Below are 18,682 nucleotides of genomic sequence, written 5' to 3' on the forward strand. Positions count from 1 at the left end.
TACTTTGAAATTAAATAATTAGGTCAAATTTAGTCATATAGTGATGCAGCTTTTTTTTCTTTTACATGTTCATGCAAGAATAACTAACTATTAACTGAACATCTGTATACTGGGGAACTGTATAAAATGATAGATTTTGTAATTTTTCTGCATTTATATTTTAAATTTTAAGTTGCTCTAACGTGAAACATTTAAAATTCATTTGTAACTGGAAGTGTGTGTCTGTGATCAATAGTTATGCAAATGAAAGCTGCATAAGGACTTTTTGGGATAAGTGTTATGTAAATTATGTAATAAAGTGAATATTTTTGTATTTTATTATGATTTATTACTGCTTTTTAGTTTATATTGTTCAAGGTAAAAATGGTTTTCATTAATGTATGACTGTTATGAGTTTTAATATGTAAAGATATACAAAGAAAAAAGTTCTAAAAAAGATTTAAATGGCTTGGAAATTTATTTATCTGGTAAGAATAATTAAATTCTTAGAAATTAATTTTATATGAGTGTCAATCAAATGCTTTATAATGGAATTTAAGTTTATCTTTGTCAGAATATTATCTGATAAATAATATAATTTCCTCTGTTATTTAAACAATATATATTTAAAATAAAAAAATATATAACTGCAAATTCCCCTTAATTCCTGCTTTTACTTTAGGCCCTTCTCCCTTTCTATTCTAAATAACTTTTTTGTGATACTGAGTCATACCTGAAAACAAATTCTGCATTATGCCGTTTTAACTTTCTGCACCATGCATAAATCTTAGCCAATCAAATTAATGAAAAATCTTGCTAAAAATGCCATGGCAATCCAACTTTGTGCTCTCTTCTTTTGCCTACACTTGCTACCTAAGGGACGTCTCTTACTTGGCTGTTTCTGTTAAAAATGTAAGGCATCATCATCAAAATTGTGGGGTGCAGATTGTTTCCCCATTTTAATGTGCCATGAGAGTAGTCAACAAGAAGTAAAAATATGTTTGTATTATCTAGTAATTTTGTAATTCTTTAAAACTTCCGGTATCTTATACTATGTAATCAAAATTTCAGTAATCTTCTATTTTCAATCTACTCATGACTGCAGTTAATTACTAGTCACATTTATAACAGAGTCCTCACTAGTCAAGCACTCATCTAATATCAAATCTACTGTAGCAAACAAAATTATTTCATCACACACACATATATGTATTATTGGTCTAAGCAACAGAATATTTGGCATTATGTTCTGTAATCTGTTTAAAAGTGTAGAAAAATGAGGGAAGTACATTTTGCATGAAAATTTTTCTTTAAGTATGAGTTGTGAGGTTTTACGGTAATTTTTTTCAAAATTTCAGAGTAACTATACTTCGTGTTGTAATATAGATTTGTTTTAATTCATTTTTTAAGCCAATAAAGTATTTTACATTAAAGCAAATCTTCTGATTATCTCTGTTTATTTGTTTTTTAAGGATGTTATTTTGGACAGACTGGGATACCTCTGCTCCACGAATTGAGCGTGCATCCATGAGTGGTGAAGGTCGTTCAGTAATCTGCCGAGTAGATGATATAACAGATGGTGCATGGCCTAATGGATTGACACTAGATTATGTGGCATTGAGGGTCTACTGGATTGATGCAAGGTTATTTTTGCTTCATTAAATTGCTTTTTGCTCTGATTTGTAATGAATTGCAAAATAATGGACATATTAATTCAGAAGTCAAACAACAAAAATCAGCGTTATACCTACAAAATTTTCACAGGACTAGTTTCGATGGTTTTACCGAACCATCATCTTCAGCTGCAAAAACCGCAAATGAACAAGATAGGAAATAATGATTAGATAAGATAAGAAAGCCTGGACAAGAATAAGCAAGTGGCGCCATCTGTTGGCGAAACCAAAACTAAAACATAATTTCTCTAAAAGCCGAAGGCAAATTTGGATTGGAATTAGGATCGTTAACTAGAACAGAAAGATTTTTATGAATGTGAAATGCCTCTAGAAAATCCAGTTCTCCAATGGAAGATGTTTTTTGAATAATTTTGGCAGCAGAAAAATTGAAAGTGTGATTTTCGGACCAACAATGTTGAGCAACAGAAGACTTCTGTGTTTCCTTTTTTCTAACATATGCCTCATGTTCTTTGACGCGAAATTTTAAGGCTCTCTTAGTTTGGCCAATGTAAATTAAACCACACTGGCAAGGAATCCTATAAATACCCCAGGAATTCATATCCGGAATGGGGTCCTTGAGTATAGAAGTTGGAATTTTATTGATGGGAGAATAAACAACCTGAAAGTTAAATTTCTGCAAAATATGTGCAACTTTATAGCTAATTGATGGAAAGAAGGGAATGACAACAGAATTTTTATAATCTCCTAAAATAAGAGTGTGGCTTTTAGTGTGTTCAGATGAGAATTTTTTAACTGCTTGATTAATAATGTTGGGTGAAAAGCCCCTGTCAATAGCTATTGCTTTTAAATAATTTAGTTCTTCATCAAGGGCTAGTTTGGAGGAGCAAACTTGAAGAGCACGGAAAACGTAGGAATAAAATGAAGCTAACTTTTGTTTTGTCGGATGACATGATTTAAAGTGTGGTGGAAGGCAAACCGATGAAGGTTTACGGTAAACTGTAGTACTGAAGTTGGATGTGTTACGTGTGACCAGAATGTCGAGAAACGGAAGAGAATTGCAAGTGTCAAGTTCAAAAGTGAACTGAATAGCAGGATCAATAGAATTCATTGTTGAAAGAACTTTATTTAAATCATCTTTATTACCTTCAAACAGGGTAAAAGTATCGTTTACGTAGCGGAACCATGCCGGGAAGTTTAAAGTTTCAAACAATTTTGATTCATAATAATGCATGTAGATATCAGCCAGGATGGGACTGAGGGGGCTTCCCATGGCTAATCCCTCAGTTTGTTTGTAATATTTATTTTGGAAAACAAAATGTGTTTGTTTCAAACAGAGTTGAGTGAGAGAAATTAGCTCCTCAATTTCGATGCAAGAGAAATGAAATTCGCGAAGTCTGGTTTCTAGACATCTTAATGCAGCCTCCACTAGGACATTGGTGAATAATGATTTTACATCAAAAGAAACCATGAGTAAATTACTAGGAGAAATGTTTTTAACCTTTTTTACAAACTCTATTGAATTTTTTATGGTGTAAATGTTATTGTCTAATAGAGTGGAAAATCTAGAAACTAAATATTTAGCTAAAGGATACGAGGCAGTACCTAAATTTGATACAATAGGGCGGAAAGGAATACCACTTTTATGAATTTTGGGAAGAGCATATTATCTGGCACAATTCGCAACAGATGGGATAAGCGAATGTTTTAAGTTGCTTGAAATGATTTGCGAAGATTTGATCGCAGTTTTTATTTTGGATAAGTCCGAAGGTGAAGGATCTTTAGGGATCGGATTATATGGTCCTTCGTTTAAGAGTTTATTGACACCATCGATGTAAGTGTTCTTATCCATGACGTCTATCTGGCCACCTTTGTCGGGCTTTGAAATGATAATATCCGGGTTAGAGTGAATTTCGCGCATTGTAGCTCTTTCTCTCGCAGTTAGATTTGGTTTCAAAGGTTTATTATTGAATTTCACATTATGAGCGATAAGATGCCTAATCATTTCTTTCTGTGAATCTGAAACTTTACTGAACTTGAAAGCTTTTTCGATAGGAGCCAAAATCATTGGAATCGAGGGTTTACAGGTTTGTGAGAAGTTAAAATTATATTTTAGAATTCTCTCTTGTTCTTCTGAAAGACTAACATTAGAAATATTAACTATTGGCTTGATGTTTACAATGGGAAGATTTTTTGAACTACTTGAACTGGAAGACTGTAAAAGAAGTTTTTCGAATTTAACTGCAAGGGTGTTTTTATGACGGTTAACTGCATTCTCCATTCTAGACCAAGACTTTTGTTCATGGGCAGTGAATTTTGGATATGATTTAGCGAGTTCCAGATGAAGCTTATAGAGTTCATGTTCAATTTTGGACAATTGTTGACGTGTATCCCTTATCACGGACCGAAGTAAGGCAAGCTTGCAATTTAACAGAATTCTTGAAACGCTACTCGAAGGAATTTAGTTTGATTTTTGCATTTATGCCTTCATCCGTTAATCGTTTCACTAAATTACGCCTGAAACGGCAAAAATTCCTGAATCATCTTGACTTTTTACTTAAATGTAAATGTAAAAAATTTATCCCCAATTTTATTCAAATCAAATCTAATCAAAAACCTTCCACCACACTTTAAATCATGTCATCCGACTAAACAACGTTTTCCGTGCTCTTCAAGTTTGCTCCTCCAAACTAGCCCTTGATGAAGAACTAAATTATTTAAAAGCAATAGCTATTGACAGGGGCTTTTCACCCAACATTATTAATCAAGCAGTTAAAAAATTCTCATCTGAACACACTAAAAGCCACACTCTTATTTTAGGAGATTATAAAAATTCTGTTGTCATTCCCTTCTTTCCATCAATTAGCTATAAAGTTGCACATATTTTGCAGAAATTTAACTTTCAGGTTGTTTATTCTCCCATCAATAAAATTCCAACTTCTATACTCAAGGACCCCATTCCGGATATGAATTCCTGGGGTATTTATAGGATTCCTTGCCAGTGTGGTTTAATTTACATTGGCCAAACTAAGAGAGCCTTAAAATTTCGCGTCAAAGAACATGAGGCATATGTTAGAAAAAAGGAAACACAGAAGTCTTCTGTTGCTCAACATTGTTGGTCCGAAAATCACACTTTCAATTTTTCTGCTGCCAAAATTATTCAAAAAACATCTTCCATTGGAGAACTGGATTTTCTAGAGGCATTTCACATTCATAAAAATCTTTCTGTTCTAGCTAACGATCCTAATTCCAATCCAAATTTGCCTTCGGCTTTTAGAGAAATTATGTTTTAGTTCTGGTTTCGCCAACAGATGGCGCCACTCGCTTATTCTTGTCCAGGCTTTCTTATCTTATCTAATCATTATTTCCTATCTTGTTCATTTGCGGTTTTTGCAGCTGAAGATGATGGTTCGGTAAAACCATCGAAACTAGTCCTGTGAAAATTTTGTAGGTATAACGCTGATTTTTGTTGTTTGACGTCTGAATTAGTATTTATTCGGCGTGTTATTGTGTCTTAATTAATGGACATATCTCACGATTGAGAATTAAATCTTTGAATCTGAAAATTGTGACTGTGCAGAATTTTCATTTCATATGTTTTGATAGATATCCAATATAATATTAGAAATTCTTTTAAATATGTAGTAAATATGCTTTTAGTGCTTGTAAGTCAAGAATTTGAGATGTAATATTTTTTTTCCCCCTCCATTCTGTAATTGATCTTTCTAGACTTCACTCACATAAGGAATAACAACTTCTGGATTAGTTAGTATCACTCTTCTTCTTCTTCCTTTCTTTCTTTCTTTTCTTTTTTTTTTTTTTTCTTTTTTTTTCTTTTTTTTTTTTTTTTTGTGTGTGTGTGTAGATTTTTAATGTTTCATATGCTGGGCTACCTTTTGTAATATAGTACAAAAGTAAAAAATAATTAGACTTCAAAGCTAGATGTTATGTGATGTGTGATAGTAACTCATAATTTAGAAGTTTTTTGTATTACTATGTATAAATTTGGTGGTGTCGATTGGAACTAGTTAAAGAGCTTAGTGTGTAATCTCATCTTATTGGAATTCTTAATCATACCTATAAATACATATTGGCAGTTATTAAAACAAATTATTTGTTGGTTATATGTTGTCAGTAAATCATATATGTTTCATATAAAAGAAAGCTCTTTAGTTTTTTCTAACAACTAAAATGTTAAGCTCTGAAAGACAGGTCTATAGTTGTTATTGTAATCGCTGATATAATGAACTGCTTCAATGTTAGTATGATTATTGACACAAGGAATGCCTAATTGTTTTATCATGATTAAGATTTATATGCATAGATAAGTTTCAGAATAGCTCTCCAGCTCAGAATTTCTAAAGCTAAGTTTTTACTATACTAAAGCTATACTAAGTTTCTATACTAAATACTTTTTTACTATACTAAAGCTATACTAACTTTCTAAAGCTATACTAAGTTTATACTTTCTAAAGTTTAGTAAAATGGTATAGGTTTATGTAAATATTTGTAGATGTACATATAAGCTTGATTGTTGTGTTGGGTTGAAAACTGCTTTGTACTGTATATAAATAGCTAGCTCAAAATGATGCATGTTTTTAAGTTTGGTGATCTTAATAGCAGAAACTGAAACATATTTAAATAACTGTTAATACAGTAAATTGTATAAACTATATTATACAATTTACTGTATTAACAGTTATTTAAATATGCTTTGAGCTATTTGTTACTTCTTATTTGTTATGATTGTAATTTTAATGAGTTATTATTCTTACTTCTTTTATTTCTGCAGATCAGATTCAATTCATACAATTACATATGATGGTGATGATCATAGAGAAGTGCTGCGGAGCCATGAAAGTCTTTCCCATCCTTTTAGTATTGCATTATTCAGCAATTATGTCTATTGGACGGACTGGAGAACAAATTCTGTATTGAGAGTAAGTGTAGGCAATTAATAGATTATTTGAAAGTATCTCTGTCATAGTTTTACATGTATCCCGAGTAGCGCAAAAGCGTCGTAATGACATCGCAAACTCGTTGCGGATGTCGTTGCAAAAACAAATCAATATGTCGTCATTAAGACACCCAGATGTCTGCGAACATCCACTGTTTTGCAACCATTGCAAGAACGTCTTTATTACATCTTTGCAGATGAGGTTTTTGTCGCATAGATGTCATTATTGCGTCTTTCGCAGGTGATATTTTGGTTGTGAAAGCATCGTATCGCATCTTAAAGATGCCTAAATGTTTGCAAAATTCCACCTTTTTGCAACAGTTGTGAAAATGTTGTTATTGTGTCCTTGTGTTACATATTGATTTATGCAGAAAAATGAGCTTAATAATTAATATATTTTCCTTCTTTTTTAAAATTTTGTATTCCTTGTATTTATCTAAAGTTTAAATATTTTATAATTTCCTGAAAACCAGAAGATAATACAGCTTTTTCTCTTTAGACTAAATATGTATAATTAATAATAGCCTTAATTATTTTTAGTACTTTAAACTATAGTTTTTAAATTTCTCTTTAGACTAAATATGCATAATTAATAATAACCTTAATTATTTTCAGTAACTATATTTTAAAAATAACTTCGAATTTAAGCTATTTAAAAAGTTTATAACAATTAAGTTTTAAGTTTTTTTAAGTTATTTAAAGTTACGGTTATTTAAGATTTCATCATTTTTTTTCAGTGAGAGTAATTATAAAAGTGGTTAATATAAATATATAACATTAATAGTAGGTTTTAAGTAAATAAAACTCAATCAGGCATAAATAAAAGTAAAGATATATATGTGGTTAAAAAAAAAAAGAGCGTTTCTGATAACAACATTATCACATTTATTTCTCTTAAATCTCAGAGACATTGAAAATTGCCCCTATCATGATAAATTAGGAGGCAATTTTAAGGTACCTTAATCAGTATTTTACCCGAACTCAAGCATTAATTTAGTTGCGTTTTAAAGTCAAAAATATAACCATTAACTACTATATCTTCAAGATATGCAAATGAAACACTGTATAAAGTAGTTAATAAATGTGATCAAAAATATTTCATACAAAAATGTACCTAAAGCTAATACCCCCACCCCCCAAAAAAATTCCCTTATTCATATCTAAAATGAAATAATAACCTAACAAACAACATACATGATAACACTATTTAAGAAAAAACATGAACTAGGAGTATTTGAAAGTGTAAATAGCAGAAGGAAGGTAACAGAACTAAAATTTCCAATTAATAAAAAATTATTTGTGTTTTTTAAATAGTAAGCAATTAAAAGTGCAATAATTATGGATTGCAGTATTTACTAGTAATATTGATGTTTCTTAACACCATTCATATCATATGATTTTCTTAACACCATTCAATCATATCATTAACATATGATTGAAAGAATGCCACACATTAGGCATTCTTTCAATCGTATGTTAATGTATTTACTTATTTTTAGTTTCTACATTTTAGAATAGTGATGAATTACAATGATTATTTCATGAACTTTTTATAATCAATAACTTTCCTTTTGTTACTGTACAGAAATAATTTAAATAATATAGTATATGTTAGTAAGCTAAGTATGTTAAATAGCACACGATGGAAAAATAAAACCCAATTTCCAACGTTCATTTATTGAGATAATCTAATAAACATACAATAAGGGCAATTTTTAAAAAAACGCAAATTACACAGTGTTCGGAAGAATAGATACCAAATGAAAAGTAATAAAACTGCAATTTGCAATCAATAAAAAATATTCAGTGTTTTCTAATATTACACAATAAAATATCACATAATTATAGATTACAATATTTCATAGTAATGCTAATGTTTCCTTAACACTATTTTTTCGATCATACATTTCAAACACTTTAAAATCATTAACCTTTTCTGCATACTATAGAATGCGCAATATTATTAATTTTAATGTATTGGTTCTTGTTATTGCCTACTGTAATTCATCTTCAGCAGTCATATTAAGTACTGGTACCAGTCCAATACTTTTTTTGTATTTGAAACTAATGAGCATACCATAACAGCTTGAATTGTTCTTGCTTCAGCATTGATTGCATCTTCAGCAAAATCAGAAAATGCCTTAACTTTGTATGTTATTTTTGGTTTTATATGAATTAATTCTGAGCACCAACACAATAATCGATTAATATGAATGATATATGATATAGCACATAAGATGTTATAACCGAATCACTAGTCCGTGTATCCAAATATTGCACTGCTGGGGTCACTGAAGGATTGGAGAAAACCACCATATATTTTTAATCACTGGTAACACATAAAACATCAAAACATAACACTATTTCACAGTGTACGGATGATTTTAGCACGCTGCAACTGATATTTTCTTTAAACGATGCATCCAAAATTCAAATTTTTGGTGTCTAAATAGTCTTGTAGAGCAGATATTCACAAACAAAATAAGCAGAAATTCAGCACTAAATCGATGATTTCTCCTCAATTCAAAATAAACTGCCATGACTATATTCTTGTGCATTGTTCTCTTTCTGTATTGAAGCTCTCCAATATTTAATTACGACGATGAATTGCAAAACCGTGAAGAAAACACTCCTGAAAATAAGATGGAGTCTGAAATTTATTGCGCAGTTAACTAACGTGTTCGAATTTGGCTGCTAGCCAAAAGCGCACAAGCCTCGAGCTCAGATATTCATTTATATAATCATCCAGTAAATTAAACACATGGAATGTCAATCAGTTGAACAGCGTTTCACTGAAACTTTTCAGCGAGTTATACAATTGCATTAAACCTTTTGATGGTTCTTCTGATAATTTACTAGAATCTTTTTTAAATCACTTAGAAGAATTATTTCAACTGAATAGAATTACAAACAATGTTCACAAGGTTATACAGTCAAAAGTCGTTAATTTGGACACCCATAATCCGGAATGATCTATAATCCGGACCTCAAAGCTACAAACTTTCTGCGCATGCGCATGCGTCACAATTAATTTGAAGCTGATCTGTCAGCACTATCCTTATCTTCAGGGCAGATGTTTTCAACGCCACGGCGCGCAATGAATTGGAAGTTGATCTGTTCGCACTATCCTTATCTTCAGGGCATATGTTTTCATTTTATATGGCTTATAATTCCTTACTAAATGTAGTTTTTCATCTCAATGTATTCCGTCTTGGATATGATTTAAATCAAATTCCTCATCATTATAATTTGCTTCCAATAGTGAAGAAAGTGACACAGAGGTTATTGAAAACAAAAAAATTTCGATTGACAAATTATGACAAATTAGTCGGTATTCTCAACACAGCAATTATAGGACTTGAACAGTGGAACTTTGTAACTGAACAAGAAATTATGTCTGTTTATAGAATTAAAGAGAAAGTATTATCATATAAAACGTAGCAACTTAAACAACTTACATTGAAAGAAATGTTTAATAAAGTAAACAAATAAATATTTTTTTTGTAAATTTTGATACCCTTTAGATCATAATTGTTCTTTATTTCATAAATTACGGTATCATATTTTTAATTTTATAATTTCTGCATGCCATCTTACCAGATTTAAACTGATGAACTATAATCCGGAAAAATCGATAATCCGAAATCGCCGAAGTCCAGATGAGTCCGGATTAACGACTTTTGACTGTATTTACAAAAAATATTTATCGGGCTCATCATATTAATATATTAAATATTAAATAAAGCCATTGAAATAATTGCTAATATGTGATTTGTATTGATTTCGGAAGTATGATTTTTCTTAAATATATAAAATTCATAACTAAATAACTTACTTTATAGATTAGTTTCATTTTAAAATATTTTGCTATAATATTTATAAATAAATATTTCAAGTATTAATTATTTTAACAAAATTTTAAAGAATAATTTATCGCATATTTTAGTACTAATTAAATTTAATAATTCAAAAGTATTTTTATTAATTTTATATTTCATTAGATGAATCTACCTTAGATTAGTATGTTTAGATGAAATAAAGTAATGAAACATTGCAAAGTAAATCTTATGCCTTCAGATTCTTGAAAGGGTAGATATAGTCTCTTTTCATTCTAAAAATAACGCTGATGAATTATGAAAAATTTGCTAAAACGACCACGTCTAAAAGCGGTCATATCATGACGTTTCAGCGATGTCGTCAAATTGCCAAGATGCAACAGCAAATATTTTGTATTGTTGCATCGTTGTAAAGACATCGTAAAAGTTACCACGACCACTTTGCAACATCATGTGCTACTTGGGATTATATTTAAAATACTTAATACAATAAATATATTGTGATGCATATTTTTGAGTGTATTGTATCTAATATAGATAAATTGGGTTCATTATTTTAAGTAATTTGATAGCTTTTGAATATTTAAGTACTGTATAAAATTGCATCTAAAGGTTTTTCATTGAGCCAATTTTTTAACAAGCTGAGTGCCATGCATATTTCTGAGGCAATTCCATTCAGGCCACGCATGCTGCTTAAAAGCGCTGGTATTTTAGGGCCAGTGATTCTTATCACAGTAGAAGATAGTTTAGCCACAAATTATAGTAGACTGCAACACACAAAAAGCAGCTGTTGACTTATCCAACCAAATGAATGCCTACAGCAATCTGTTACGTAGGACCATGAAATGGTATCGAAAACTAGCCTTCGAATTGTTACTAAATACTAGGATTGTAAATAGTTACATTCTGTACAAAGATATTATGAAGCAGAAAATTAGCATTACTGAATTGCGGAAAGAATTAGCACTACAAGTTGTAAAAAAAGAGGACATTCCATCGAACAGAAATGCAAGAATATCTAAAAAACAACAACATAAACTCCAAAGAAAACTGGGAAAAGCCTCTGAAGTACAGAAATATCGTAAATTATGTTCTGATAAAAATGCAACAGAAGCTGGTAGAGTAATGGCCAGGAAAAAGACTAAGAGAGTTGTCACATTTTGTAATAGCTGTAATGGAGAACCGTTTTTATATTTACTGTGTTTCAATGAAATCCATTAGTCCTGTAATGAATCAGAATTAAGTAAATTTTAAATAAATTTTCTGTAATTCCATAAAACAGTGTAAATTTTATAGTTGTATATCATGTTGCACGCTGTCAGCCAGCATCTGTCGACGCGACCTAAATGGAAAGTCTAGTGTCAGCCACAGATGGTTGACGTGGTGCTCAATGTGTTAAATAAAATTTCTGTTTTTTATTATGTTTTTAGTTGTTTCAATTAAAATTCACTTTTGCAATGTTTGTTACCTACTTATAAGCCTAGTTACCATGCTATTTTTAATGTATTGTAAATATGCTGATTGTTATATCTTCATAAAAACTGTTATTGATTCTTTAACATAAAAAGTATAATTGTTATTTTTAATGTATGTATTTGACAAAATTTAATAATGTCTTGTATTGCTGTTTTAAATCATTAAACATTGCATGATTATGAGGTTAGGAGCACAAAGTTTTATTAGTATTATTGTGAGCATAAGTTAAGTAAAGTTTAATAAGTAAGATTTTTGTTTTTAACTGTGGCTGAATAATCAAGCTTTGTTATGTTATCTCTCTCTTTTTTTTTTCACTTTAAATATTTAATTTGCGTTGAACTTTATTCTTCCTGTTTAAAAACTCTAATACATCAGAAAAAACTAGAAAATATTGCAATCATATTTATTAACCAAAAAGAATTAATTTGGTGTGATTTAATTTTTTGCCGTAATTAAAAACATTTTAAAAAACTTTTTAGAAGGCACTTTGTTGGGGGGCTTACTTAGCAGTCTAGGAAAAAACAAAAAATACTTTTTACTACTTCTTCTTGTATTTTGTAGGCCAACAAATGGAATGGTACAGATGTTCGAGTAGTACAACGTGCTATTACTCAACCTTTTGATATTATAATCTATCATCCTGCCCGACAACCTAGAGGTATGTTTTGAACCTAGAGGTTTTTTAAAGAGCTTTATATTTTTTAATTAATTGTTATTTACTTTATTTATTGCATCTGTGATATTAGAAATTTTCATTTGTTGAATTTTAGAAGTATTTTCTTAAATTAATTAAATGGGATGTACTGTGATGATGTATGTAGTTGTTTGATTTTTTGAACTTTCATTATGAATTTGAGAATACAGTTTTTTTTTTTTTTTTTTTTTTTTACATAAAGAAATTACAAATACAGAAACTCTGAAATCATAGAAATGTTTTAGGCCTAGTTTATTTAAGAATGATTGAAATGTTTACATTAAAAGGAACAGGACAGATTACTTAGAAAAAATAATAGATTTAGAATTGATGGAAAATATAATTTGTATATTTTTTGTGGATTAATTTCATTAGTTGGTTTAAAAAACAATGCTTAAAATTAGAAGAGATGCATTGTAGTTGTCTTCTTATGAAAAAATGTGTTACTTGTAAATTAATTAGAAATAATTTGGTGAAATCTTAGAAGAATCAATAAAGCTAATATATTCAGTGTTACTAGTTCCATTATTTTATATTTATGTTAAATAAAAATAGTTCTGGTTTATATTATGGCAGTTTTTACTTTTATCATAGCATAGGCCAGTGGCTTCCAAAGGATCTAAAATATTTTTAAGTTTATTGTTTTAATGTAGATTTATTAGTTTATTATTTTTGTTAGTTTGTTTTAGGGTGTGGGCATTTTGCACCTTAAATAATGTGTTAATTGTTGTCTATGATCATATAACCAAAATAATTACACATATTCATTAATGCATTGTTATATGTATGAAGTAATTGTCTTTTATTTTAATCTTTATTCCATGCCATTAAAGCTGTAAATATTTTTAAACATTGTAATTTAAATAGGTGGCAAATTTATAAATCAATCTAATTCCAGTTACTTATGAAAGTAGTCTATTTACTTAAACTCAGAAATGAATAAAAATTTTTAGGAGAAAAATTTTGTAAGTCCTCTGCTTTCAAATAGTGGATTTGCTACTCGTTTAAATAAATAAATAATAATAATAATAATAATAATAATAATAATAATAATAATAATAATAAAAAAAAAAAAGTCTCGACCAAAATGGGATGCTAAATCAAATATCACATGAAATCATAATGCAAAAATAACTTTTATCTTATAATTTTCCTTATTTATACTGAAGTATTCCAAGAGTAATCAAAAGTTATTCAGGAGTAATTTTATTGGTACTTGTTATTTTTGCATAGATTTTAACGAGCTTTGAGTCAGCAAAATCCATGCATAGGAAATGTCAAATATTTTATTGAGTACATGCGTAGTTGTTGTCTGATTATATTCTTTTATAACCTAAAAAGATTAAATTCTTTCTCATAAATCAAAATTAGTCTTAATGGAATTAGATGTTATTGCTGCATCTTAAATTATAACATTTAATCTCTCCATATTATACGTTATCTACGACTATCAGTTTTCTATGCTCCATCACCTAATATTTGATTTGGCATCCTAATTTCTTTATTTTATATTTATTATTAATAACAGTTGATTGCATGTGTATTCGTCCATCAATGTCCTGAACAGAACATTTTATGTTCTTAATAGGTATAGCAGGTATTAATTTACTTTGTAGTGAAATATGATGTAGATAATCTTTATAAAAATTTATATTCTGTTCATTATTTTTGATTTTTAACTTATTCATCATTTTCCTGTGAGGTCAAAAGATAGGATTAAAACCTGACCATCAAAAATGAAGCAAGAGATCACAACAGTGTTACATTACAGAATATTATGCTTATCCTTGTTTACATTAGATTATCTCAAATGGCATTATCTGCACGCATCAAAAAAATATAAAGCAACTTCCAGAGAGTCATTTGAATTGTTGAATTGTGATTGAATTGTGCAAATTTGCTGAATATTAGTAATAAGTTTACCCTGAAGTATTAATAAATGATTTCATCTGATATCTGACTAGAATTGTCTTCAGTATATAAAAATAAATCATTTAACTATTTTTCATTTCAAATATTTATTTAAAAAATTATGGCTGTTATCATATAGTTGATAATTCTTCCCCCCCCCTGAATGTAATAAAATGGAAGTTGAGGAAAAAAGCTTTCAGTTTAAATTAGAAACAAATCCTCATAATAATTAGCAAAATAATAAATTGCACTAAAAGTAGATTTATTTTTTAATTTATTCTGTTTTTAAGACATAACATATATTACTCTTAAATCTAAATTTTTTAATTGATCTGATTAAATTTTATCATACAATTTTTTCTAATATGTTAATATGCTGGAAGTGCAGTTATTTCTAAATTACAAAGCAATTACTGTTTTTATTTAATTTTGAAATACTTCTTTGTTATTTATTTTAATTATTCTGCACTTAAATACATTCTACGTTTAATATGTTTAAAACTTTCAAATAGAAAATACTTTATGATGGCTGTAATAGCAAAATCATTCATTAAATGAAAAATTCTATTTTTTAAATTCTTGTAATTTTGTAAATCAACTTAGAAGGAACTGTACAAAAAATAAAGTTTTGCAGATTTCTAAAATCAAGGAAATTCTGTGATATTCTTTTAATTATTGTAATCAGTTGCTATTTGTACTGGATTAGCTTTTCATTAGTACTTGGTTAATATGTCCACTTTTCTGTGCAATTATGGCTCACAAATGCTGAGCAAGAGATTTTACAAGTTGTCAAATATCTTCTATGCGTAATGAGTTACAGTATTAGGTAAATTAGAAAAGGATTATAATTAGACTTTTCAATTGTATACCAGAAGCAAATAATACTCCATAAGTGTTTTTAAAGAACTATTTGAACTAGCAAAATTTTCTAGTAACATTTAAGCAAATGAAAAGAAAGTGTCTATACAAAATATGGTTATGTCATAGTTTTAAAACAATAAAAATTTTAAGTCTTTGGAAATTTTAGCAATTTATGAAGTTTTAATTAACTATTTTCTAATGAATTTCAGGTAATGGGTCAAATCCATGTGAAAAAGATAATGGAGGCTGTTCTCATCTCTGCCTGTTAAGTTTCAACAACACCCGCACATGTGATTGTCCTCACTTAATGAGTTTGGCCTCTGACAAGAAAACATGTTATAGTAAGTATTATTATTATTAATGTGTTTTTAGCAAATGCATGCTTCCATTTTTTAATACTGAACATGCGTGGTGTAAAGTTTTGTTCTACTTGGTATTTTAATTATATAATATGTCTTAGTATAATTCTTATTTTTATCTCTGGCAATTGTAATTTACTTTAAAAATAAAATTTGATTAATTTGTATGAAATATTATTCTTTTAAATAATTGTATTGTATAGTACATCCTGGTTTCAAAACATGATTATGAGAAGTATAAATACAGGGTATCTGAAAATTCTGCAACGCTATTTAACAAGTTTGCAGTATGGCAATAAGATGTGGCATTTCTTTATGCTAACTCATATAGCTATAGATTTTAATAAAGAAGAATCAAAATTGAAGAGTGCATTTTATATCATTTAACTAAAATATGTGAGTATGAGCTGAAAAATAAAGCTTTATGAGGTTTTGAAAATAATCAGCATGAAAAATTATGAGGTTTATTTTATATATATATATATATATATTATTTAGCATTATTGTGCACACATGTAGATAAAAAAATTTCTGTCCTGATAAACTTCTAAAAGAAGTGGAGAAAATTTTAATAGTTTATTTTTCAATATGATTTCCTTGTATCTCAATGTACTTTTCATGCAGCTTAATGAGCAAGTTTGTCCTCAAAATTTTCCATAATTGCTCTCTTCATCTCATCATCATCAATAAATCTTTTTTTGTGTCAGATTTCAGCTTGAAGAGCAGATAATAGTCACGTTAAGCTAAATCTGGGCTGCAAGGCAGGTGGTCAAGTTACTACACCCACCTCAGTGTTTTTGAATTGCTGAAAGAAATAAAAATATTCATTTTGATCAGACTTTTTCATGTGAAGATGTTTATTTAGAATACATAAAACAATTGTTTTAGATAGATGCAGTCTTGCTGTTATCTCAGCATTATTTCCTTCTGAACACGTGCAGTATTTTCTGATATCAATGCTTCCAATAGTAAATCTTCGCAACAATAATATTTTATGGATTTTTGACTCAAAGTATTTTACCCCTTCTTTAATTGTAGAATAGGAAGGAGAGGAATCAGTATACACGATTCAAGCATTGTTTTATTTCTTTAGGATTTAGAACTTTTCATTAAAAAAAAAATAATAATCATAAATTAAAATCTGTTTTAAATATTTCAGAACTCTCTAGTTCATTTAGTAAATAAGTGATAAAGAATACGTGCAATTTCTGTAAAGAGACTTTTGTATTTATTCATTTATTATTTCCACTATATGTGTGTAAGATGAATTTATTACGAAGTAATTTTTTTTATATGTGTGGTTAGAACCTTTTGAATCTACTTACATATTTGCTTAAACCTGTCCCAGTTTATTTGATAATCTCTTTTTAAGTGTATATACAAAAACTGAAATACCTGTTGTTGCCCAGGTGGCAGGGGTTACCATAAAAAATATATCAGCAAATACTTTCACATAAAAGATGAATATTAAACTTATTTTGTAATTCATTGAAAGGTAAAAGCATTTTATTGGAACAGCAAACAGGCACATACTACTGAATATGCTTGAAACTTAAGGGGAAATAATAATAATAATAAAGAAAAACACTGGAGCTCATTAATGGGAATTTCAAATAAGAACTTTCTTTACTAACTGTAATATGCTGATTTGAACTCACCGTAATATCCTTATTTAATGATATTTAACAATATTTTATGAATTATAAAGCTGCCCAAGACCAATTAGGTAAAAATGCCTTAACATAGGTAGTTCAACTTGATGTTGTATCCTAGTCAACAGGCTGTGTGTATGGGCATTTTGCAGCTTTCTTGTGCATTTTAACCCGTTTTCGACGGCCACCTCTGTTACCCAAGAGTTCTCTTGGGACAGTGCGTTAACCGGATGCGTCGTCCTGTGGGGACGGGCAATTTACATTGCTAAGCCTAACTTTGGGAAAAATTCGTATAAATGAAATTTGTCATCCAATTTTTCCAATTTTGGGTACATTATGAGAAGAACATTCAGGTAATCATCAGAATTAATTTTAAGTCTTTATTATTATACTTTTCCTTAAAAATTTTATAAAATGCTCATTCTAGAATAATATAATTTTCCCCTTCAGCGCCAATTCTGGTACCGCATACGCTGTTAGCCAAGATTCTCCTCTGTTGTTAAGTATTTCTCAGCTAATACAAAGTCCTTAGATTTTTTGGAATCAATTTTTGGTCCTTAAAAGTCTTTAATTTTGGCCAAAATCACCAGAAGGTCCTTAATTTTAATCATCTGAAATTTCTGTCTGTTTTTATGACTGCCATTTTGAGTGTGAATTAGCATTTTGGAGGAATATTTTTGGCGATTCACTGATGTATCTTTTGAATGGGCTCATGGGTTATAATTTGTTTCTATTTCTAATATAAGAGTGATGGGATATTCGAGGTTCTATGCAAGAAGTGAAACATAAGCATAGCAAAATACGTCTTTTTCTAATAAAGAGCTCTTGAACAACTTTTCGGTTTTTGGGATGTGAGTTCTTTTATTAAACAGTTCTAAATTTGGCGACTTATCAACATTTTGGCGATTTTAATATCAGCTTCTATACAAAAATTTTTAATTCCGAGATCTGAGAATTTTCGATGATTTTTTATTTAAACATCATAACATTGATAAATTTCATTAAAATAATGGTAATGTATTGAAATTATATTTAACAAATAACATTAAAAAAACATTTTGATTTTTTCGCTGTCATATTATAAAGTTTCATTCTGGCAACTTATTATACAATATTTTGAATCTGAAAAATAAACAAGGTGTAATACTATAAAGCACAATGTACGAAACAGCTCTTAGCAAGAGCAAAATTAGCTATGTAATTAATTAAAAATGCCTTCTTTTTAATTTTTTCATAGTAAGAGTTTTTTTCATGTAATTGTCTCAGAGTATTTAAATTGTTAGAATATGCATCAGTTTTTCTCTATAAAATTAATTTTACACTTTT

General features: G+C 29.1%; 1 protein-coding gene across 7 annotated transcripts in view; it reads left to right on the forward strand.

Moving 5' to 3' along the window:
* LRP1 (LDL receptor protein 1) overlaps window positions 1-18,682 on the forward strand; it is a 627,804-nt gene that overhangs the window by 232,931 nt on the left and 376,191 nt on the right. For all 7 annotated transcript variants that reach the window (XM_085820318.1, XM_085820321.1, XM_085820322.1 and 4 more), the window contains exons 28-31: window positions 1,452-1,622; window positions 6,403-6,550; window positions 12,441-12,537; window positions 15,555-15,686. In XM_085820318.1, coding sequence (XP_085676444.1) covers window positions 1,452-1,622; window positions 6,403-6,550; window positions 12,441-12,537; window positions 15,555-15,686 — 548 coding nt within the window. The remainder of the gene's footprint in view (window positions 1-1,451; window positions 1,623-6,402; window positions 6,551-12,440; window positions 12,538-15,554; window positions 15,687-18,682) is intronic.

The sequence above is a fragment of the Stegodyphus dumicola genome, chromosome 7 (assembly GCF_044657685.1).
Source record: "Stegodyphus dumicola isolate Sdum_Otavi_A_Nest chromosome 7, ASM4465768v1".
NCBI lineage: Eukaryota > Metazoa > Arthropoda > Arachnida > Araneae > Eresidae > Stegodyphus > Stegodyphus dumicola.